The sequence below is a fragment of the Clarias gariepinus genome, chromosome 1 (assembly GCF_024256425.1).
Source record: "Clarias gariepinus isolate MV-2021 ecotype Netherlands chromosome 1, CGAR_prim_01v2, whole genome shotgun sequence".
Classification (NCBI taxonomy): Eukaryota; Metazoa; Chordata; class Actinopteri; order Siluriformes; family Clariidae; genus Clarias; species Clarias gariepinus.
This window is the reverse complement of record NC_071100.1, coordinates 44,867,367-44,876,141: the sequence shown is the minus strand read 5'-3', so window position 1 is coordinate 44,876,141 and position 8,775 is coordinate 44,867,367. Positions and strand designations below refer to the sequence as shown.

Genomic DNA, 8,775 nt, shown 5'->3' with positions numbered 1-8,775 from the left:
TAAATAATGTTGTGGTCAGAGTCATTGAAAAAGATTCTCTCTATTTACCAAATCAAAATCTTCTAATATGCCGAAAAAAAACCCTGCAAGTGTTAGTACAAAACTAAACATATCTTGTAACACCCTAGCGATAAAATATGCATGAATCACCAGTTCAAAACAATCCAGCAGATGTCTTTGTCTGTCTTTTCGTGTGTGTGTGTATAAATATAATAAATTATTATTTTTTTGGACCAGGCTTTTTCAAGCTAACCTCAAAGTTTGTCTGTTTTCAGGTTCTTGGACGTGTCAAGTGCCAGATTAAAGATTTGAAAAATCTTGTATAATTGAAGTCCTGCTGCTGAAACTACTCATTGCTTACTTTCTTGGACTTGATGTGATGTCACAGTCAAATACATCAGAACAAGAACAAATCCACAGTGACTTTCAAATGGTCACACCTGAGCCCCACTCAATTCCTCAACGTCATTAGCATTCTTATTCTAACCCCATAGGAAATTCTTCAGAAGATTGTGTGGCCTAAACCTGTGGATGATGAAGACAATGATGATGACATGACTGTTGAGAGAATGAGTGAGATCACAGAATATATGTGAAGCTTTATTGAGGAAGGTATGGGTTTATTTGTGCTACTTGCATTGCAAATGGTGCTATTGCAAAAAGTCTCCGTTGTTTAATAACATTTATTGTTGCCTTGTTATATAAATGTTTTTTTTCTTACTTTAATAGCATCACCAACCATGCGGAATTACTTAATGAAGTTCCGGGTGGGATGGGAGTTGGCAGAAGAAAACCTGGTGTTGGAGTTGGTGACTGCTAAGTTCCCTATTGCAGATCATGTTTCAACACATTGCTCCTTCCCTGTCACTACCATAGCTACCCTGCATTCAGAGCAGATATGCTAATGTGTCTGAAGTCTATAGACAGTGGATTTGGCCTTGTTTAAATAAAATGCTGGGGGGGGTGTTTTTACTTTTTATTATACTGTCCTTCTATTATTTATTTTTTTATAACTTTTTTACTTACTGTTTGACTTTTTTTTTGGAGATTATTATTATTTATTACCTTTCCTTAGATAACAACCATGAGCAACTGTAACCTAGCATAAGCAATTTCCTTCTGGGATTAATAAAGTTCTTTGAATCATTACTTAGAAAAGTTGCAGTTACACTGAAATTGTCATAGTAATACTTGTTGATATATACACTCACCTAAAGGATTATTAGGAACACCATACTGATACGGTGTTTGACCCCCGTTTGCCTTCGGAACTGCCTAATTCTACGTGGCATTGATTCAACAAGGTGCTGAAAGAATTCTTTAGAAATGTTGGCCCATATTGATAGGATAGCATCTTGCAGTTGATGGAGATTTGTGGGATGCACATCCAGGGCACGAAGCTCCCGTTCCACCACAGAGGATTTAATGTTATGTTCAAGAAATCAATTTGAAATGATTCGAGCTTTGTGACATGGTACATCATCCTGCTGGAAGTAGCCATCAGAAGATGGGTACATGGTGGTCATAAAGGCATGGACATGGTCAGAAACAATGCTCAGGTAGCCCGTGGCATTTAAACAATGCCCAATTGGCACTAAGGGGCTTAAAGTGTGCCAAGAAAACATCCCCCACACCATTACACCACCACCAGCAGCCTGCACAGTGGTAACAAGGCATGATGGATCCATGTTCTCATTCTGTTTATGCCAAATTCTGACTCTACCATTTGAATATCTCAACAGAAATCGAGACTCATCAGACCAGGCAACATTTTTCCAGTCTTGTAGTGGAGATAAGTGGTACCCGATGGGGTCTTCTGCTGTTGTAGCCCATCCGCCTTAAGGTTGTGTGTGTTGTGGCTTCACAAATGCTTTGCTGCATACCTCGGTTGTAACGAGTGGTTATTTCAGTCAAAGTTGCTCTTCTATCAGCTTGAAGGAGTTGGGCCATTCTCCTCTGACCTCTAGCATCAACAAGGCATTTTCGCCCACAGGACTGCCGGATACTGGATGTTTTTCCCTTTTCCACACCATTCTTTGAAAACCCTAGAAATGGTTGTGCGTGAAAATCCCAGTAACTGAGCAGATTGTGAAATACTCAGACCGGCTCGTCTGGCACCAACAACCATGCCACGCTCAAAATTGCTTAATCACCTTTCTTTCCCATTCTGACATTCAGTTTGGAGTTCAGGAGATTGTCTTGACCAGGACCACACCCCTAAATGCATTGAAGCAACTGCCATGTGATTGGTTGATTAGATAATTGCATTAATGAGAAATTGAACAGGTGTTCCTAATAATCCTTTAGGTGAGTGAATATATATATATATATATATATATATACACACACACACCACTTTGTTGAATGTTGAAAATGTTTATTACCTGCTGGACTAGTTTACGCACACACAAAAAAAAGGAATGAAGCACAGTTTAAGTACATGTTTAATAATTCTTTTTGCATGCATTTTTAAATAGTCTTATTCCAGTAATATGAATAATCTTATTGTACACTGGGTAAACATGCAAAATGCAGCTCCATACATGCAGAGTAAGCAGGTTGTACAATAAGGTAAATGGTACTTGACCCAGATTAATGTAATCTGTCAACATATTGCACAACACTAAGATAGATGTCCACTCCAAAAGACTCAGAATGCTGCATTGGGTCGATGGCTTTTTGCAGTTCTGCTATTTCATTGTCCGTTAATGGAATGTCAAGCACCGGAACATGCACACCAAGAGTTGGGTCCTCAGAGTATCCGCTGTACTCCCATTCAATGTTTGGTATGGCAACATGCTTAAGAAAACAAATTCATTAGATATTCTGTGTGCACGGATTTTACTTAAATTTCTTTTACTTTTTACTTGATCTCATTGAATTTACCTCTGGATCCAAAACTGGATTCTGCAACTGGCTCACTTGCGACAGCTGATTGGGTGTCAAATTGTGTTTTGTCCTAATGGGATGGTTGTCCCAACCCTCACAAAAGGCATCCAGGCTGGCCTGGATGCGCGGCAGGAACACATAATGGCAGGAGAATAAATGCAAGGAGTTGCTTATATCCAGCAGGTGATTGTCCTCCAACGAGTGCAAAATGTTGTAGTAGACACTTGTCACACCTATAAATACATCACGCCAGAGACGTTCTATTCTGTATATAAAAAAAACAAACAAACATGAATGTATAGCCCAATATTATCACCCCAAAAAAAAAAAAAAAAAAAAAATCATCCTGACTTACAGTAAATGGTAAGCAAACGATATCTTGTTTAGAAACCGTCCTGCAAAGCTACAGTACTGGTAAAAGTTTAAGTAATTTGTGTAAAAATGCTGTAAAATGATTGTCAAAATAATGTAAAAAAAAAAAAAAACTTCTATGAACTAAATGAACAACATTTGATGCGAGCATCTTTTGTGTTTAATGCAGGTTTTGCTCTCTTCACTTGCTCATAGTTTTGCAGAAAGGTTTCTTGAAGCATCTTGGAGATGTTTCTCTCCACAGTTCTTCAGGATTTAGTCTGTTGCAGTTTGTTCTGTTTCTATATGTCATTCCAGACTGACCGATGATTACATAAGACAAAAATCTCAATGGATTATTTCAAATTGGAAAATATAAACTGATATTTTCTACTGACACACTATAGCAAAAGAGTCAGTTTAATGGAAGTATTAATGCTACTGTGAATTAATTATGTAATGATTAGCGGAGTCTTAATGAAATAATTGATGACCATGAAATTACCTCTGATTGTGAACACTTTTGCCAGCAATGAAGCTGTTGTCATCAGTGCCACGAACTGAAAACATGAGTTCTGCAATCCCCACATTTTCACCTCCATGATCGCCTCTTACTCTGCAACAAAAACATCACACATTGTGTTGGGTTGCATTTATACATAATTAACTCTGAATTATACATACTATATACATAACATTCTTAAATCATAATTTAAGTATAATAATAATAATTTTGCAATTTAATACTAATACCTCTGTGGAAACCCGTGTGTATTCACAGCCTCTCTGAAAAATGCCAAATGGGTGTCGGAGTGGTTGTTGTTTGAAACCTTTAGGTACATAATCTGTAGGGGGGGATTTTATTTTTATATATATATATATATATATATATATATAAAAAAACATATACAACTAAAAATATACATTAGTAGAAAGATTGTTTCTGTAACAATAAATGAAAATACAAATATACAGCAGCCACTACCAGGGTTCAAGCAAGGTATTTATTGCTTCTATGCTGTTAATGTGTAGTCCAAGACGTTTAGAAATGAAAGGGTTAAACCAGGGGTGTCACACTAGGTTCCAGAAGGGCAAAGGAACTGCAGGGTCCATAATTGAAAACACCTGATCCTAATTGAAACTAATCAAGTCATTAAGGCTTATTTGAAAACTACATGGTATGCATGTTGGAGCAGGGCTGGAACAAAACTCTCGGCCCTCCAGGAACTGAGTTTGACACCCCTGGGTTAAACTATAATTTATACAAGGCAGAAGAAGAAAACACCTTCAGTGCATGGCGCATAAAAAAACAACAAAACAAAAAAAACAATTATACTAGGGTTTCAGAGTTAAAAGCTTAAATCCCTTAAAACCGTTCTTACCTTTCTTGAATAACTATCTATTCCACCAAAGATAACCAAGTTGTACCTGTAAAAAAAAAAAAAAATTAAAAATAAATTTATTTATAACTTGTTTTAGAAATTTTTATGTACACAAAATTAATATTTTAGGGATGGTTTGCAGACATACCTGATGAGTTTATGGTTGGTGTCTACGTGCACCATGTAGTTGGGGTGAGGAACACAGTATGTTTTGCGAGCAATACATCGCAGGTTGGTCATCCTGGAGAGAATACCGACACTGTCTACACGATGCATGGATGCACACACCCTATCAAACTGTACCCGGTGCCCCTGTGCCAGTAGAGACCCTCGAACCATACGATATCCTGCATCTGGCAAAGATCTCTTAATCTCTGTGATAAGAGCATCAAGCTCTTCATCTGTACATGTACTGTACATAGCTCTCACAGATAAACCGTTTTCAGTCATCCTCCTGAACAGCGTAGCACGAGACACACCCAGTAGCTCTGCGATAGACTTGACTGGCAGCCCGAGTTCTATTAGATGGGCAAGAGTGGTTTCTGAAATGGAAATTCTTGGGCGTCCACGTCCTGTTTCCAACATCACTGTGACAGATACCTCCTCGATATCTCTCTGACGCTGTATGAGCTTGCTTAGACTTGAAAGGGCTGTCATGACATCTTCTGGAATATGTAGAATTTCATCCAAGGCACTAATAACCACCAGCTCCTGTCTGCAAATGAAGTGAAGGTAATCCATGTTCAGTGGCTGTCTCTCCAAGACATGAACCAAACGATCATGAAGTCGTTGCAGAATGTACTGCTGGAGAGATTTCTAAATTATTAAAAAGAAAACGTATTTCAATGTACAGACAGTAAGTTATACTGTTTAAAATAAATGTTTTGAATCATGCTGCATATCTTGTTCAAATCATTGTTTCAACATAGTTGCTACATAAAGTACAACTTGCTATATGTATTTATTGCTGTAACTAAGTTCAAACAGACCAAACACCAGTTTAAAAAGTCATAATAAATGATCAATTCACCACTCTAATTGTAAAGAAAATAGTCAGTCACATGCTATTCTTACTATGCTGAGTGTTTTCATTGAAAATGAAAAACTGTGACAAATACAGTACGTAATGAGACGAGGCTGAAGTTAGGTCCTTATTCGCAGCTTTAAGTTGCACATACTGCATTTAATTTCTGTAACTGTTCTTTACCTGGGTGCCTTTTAATTAAGTCTAATTATAAACTTTCTTTTATTATCCTTATAGCATTTAGTAACATAAAAATATACATCATACTGCAAAAGTCAGTGTCGGAACAGAGTTTGCAAATGTTTTAATGTCTTTACATACTTTATCAACCATTTTCACATTTTATCAACAAACTACCAGGCCTAATTTTGCTTCTAATTGAACAATTAATATTTAAATTTCTGTTATTGTAGCAGGACAATTCAGAAGTGGGTTACCATTCAGATCAGCCTCCATATATGGTAATGCGTATAATGTATATTAATGTGTGTGATATACAGGTATGTATAATGTAGCATATATGCTAATGAAATTAGTTTGTGTGTTTGTTTGTCCTGTGTGATTGTCTGTCCCGTCTTCAGCATATTCGGTGATTAAACAAAAGAAATGGGATCAAATGTTTTACTGCCATAGACTGAACAGTGTTTAAGGTTTTTGTAACAAACTGAGATACAGCCTATTTTATTCTCTTTTTTTTGCCGTCAACATCAGCAGTAAACTAATCACTGTGTTAATATGTATTAAGATTAATATATTTTCTGATTTTAGAGTCACCAGGTATATCAGTGCATTTTGGAAGCTTATGTACATGAACAAGGATGAAGCAGAGAAGGCCCTGTCTCTAAATCTGACACACTAGAAAATGTTGAAAAAGATAAAAAAGAAGATGTTCTTGTGATGTATAAAATAATTAAAATGTATCAGTTTGAATAGTCTCCTAACATACTTATAATTTAGCAAGTAAGGGCTAGGCAAATATTAAAAATATAGTGATTGCTGAATAATTAATACATATCCATTAATCAGTCAGAGTGCTCCATACACTGGAAACACTTTAAAATCACTACCATTTTAAAAATTTAAATAAAACGATTTTTTAATTCAAAAGTCGATTTAATAATACAATTAAATAGTCAAATATTTCCATCCTTTTTTAAAAAAAAAAGTGTAAAATCAATCTGGGTCAGGACAATTTCACTTTTACTATATAGTTGAGTACCTGCTGTGTGTTGTATAGTTCATATTTGCTTGGCCAGAACGGTTTAAGCCACCAAAATAACGGTTTTTTTTTTTTTTGTTTTTTTTGAAAAACTGCGCAGCTTTCGCCAACGTGAACACTCCCGTTAGTAACGAGGCGAATAAGGAGCTAACTTCAGCCGCAGAGTGAGACGCTGCGCAGTAAGAAGCCAAACGAATCGGAAGCTGCGAATAAGGAGCTAACTTCAGCCTCGTCGTAATGAGGGTGGAGTGTTTATAAAGATGATAAAGTGTTGTTGTTGTTTTTTTGGCTAAGTTAATTAATGAAACATTATGAAAACAAGTAATAACTTACACGTGCATCCTGGTCTTGGTTCGCCATGCTAGTTTAAGTAGGTATAACTTGATTTCCGTTGTAATTAACTCCGACTGCGCAAAAGGTGTGCAAAGCTGAGCTACTCGAGCGCTCCTGGAGGACTGTGATTGGCTGAATAGTAAGGTCGCGCCTGATTGGCTAAAGAGCACGAATGACGTTTTTGAGCGGGCACGTTGGAGCCGGGAAAGTCTCAAAAATACACGCGCACACACAAATGCAGGAATATTCACGCACGTAAATCGATTTTTACATGTACAGTCCATGATGCACTCGTGAATTTTAAACATTTTACACAGTTGTACATATGTGCATTGTATATTATTAATATGTGTATTTTTTATGCACGTGAATTTTTTTTGTGGACATCTTCGTCTACTTATCACAACCTTATCAATCGAAAATGCTATTTTATTTAAACATCCTTGCTGGAGTGTGTGACGTGACGTCATGTGCAGGTGCGATAGATCACGTACCAACCAATAGGGTGTTGGAATGGTATGTTTATACTTCTCATCCAACCACAATCAAATTCGCTCCATCCGGATGGTGCGATTTATCCGGATTTTTTTTGTTTGTTTGTTTTTTGAATGACAAGCTGAAATAAAATAGGAGTAACGAGGCTATTTTTAAAATGTAAGGAGTAGAAAGTACAGATAATTGCATGAAAATGTAAGGAGTAGAAGTAAAAAGTCGGCTGAAAAATAATTACTCCAGTAAAGTATAGATACCCAAAATTTCTACTTATTAAGGTAATGAAGTATTTGTACTTCGTTACTTGACACCTCAAGTAAACCTGATAAACCTGCCCTTTCTTTCATATATGATTAAACCTTTTGTTTGTTAGAAATTTGTTAGAGCTGCCTTAATGTTCCTTGCCTTAAAAAGACAAGCTAAACGCTAATAGCATTTCAATACAAACTTGGGTACTGATCAGTTGATTAAAAATGTCATATTAAATAAATAAATATTTTTCACATCTCAAAACAGTATAATTGGTGTAACTGCTTCAAGCAGGTTGTTCACTTTCTTCAAGTTTCTAGACACTTTTCCTGCATTTTCTCACAGTCAACTTTAACAAATTAAATAAACTGATATTGTTTGACTGCTTGTTTGAGTCTTTTTTTTAAATGCTTTGTCTTCTAAGTTTTTTTGCCTTACAACTTTATTTTTTCCCCCCTTATCTTATTAAGTTGTACAGCTTATTATGCAATTGAGTCCTTTTGTGAAGAATTTATTGTGGTTAGAAACATTCTTATAAAGTACGAACACTGAGGACTCTTCCATAAACTTTAAATAAATGTCCCCATATCTACAATAACTTTTCCCTAAGCACATCTTCTAATATTTCTCGATATAAGTATGTCACAGATTCTTCAATCCACTAGGTCTACATCATGATTGGCTTTTACAGAAATTGAATTATAATATTTAACAATAATGTCATCTTCCTTTTTTTTTTCTTTTTTTTTTTTTTTACAGTATATTGACCCATGATTTTAGATTTACCTTCAGTTACAGTTCAGGCTCCATTCTCAAAGTACTGTCGTCACTAGTGA

General features: G+C 36.1%; 1 protein-coding gene across 1 annotated transcript; it reads right to left on the bottom strand.

Moving 5' to 3' along the window:
* Positions 1–2,513: 2,513 nt before the first annotated feature.
* LOC128529747 (uncharacterized) lies at positions 2,514–7,273 on the bottom strand. The gene is made up of 7 exons (XM_053503243.1): positions 7,199–7,273; positions 4,771–5,438; positions 4,623–4,668; positions 3,994–4,085; positions 3,746–3,856; positions 2,887–3,154; positions 2,514–2,799 (listed from the first exon to the last, which is right to left on the bottom strand). Exons 1-7 carry the CDS (start codon positions 7,223–7,225, stop codon positions 2,593–2,595), a joined length of 1,419 nt encoding a protein of 472 aa, XP_053359218.1. The 5' UTR covers positions 7,226–7,273; the 3' UTR covers positions 2,514–2,592.
* Positions 7,274–8,775: the final 1,502 nt, after the last annotated feature.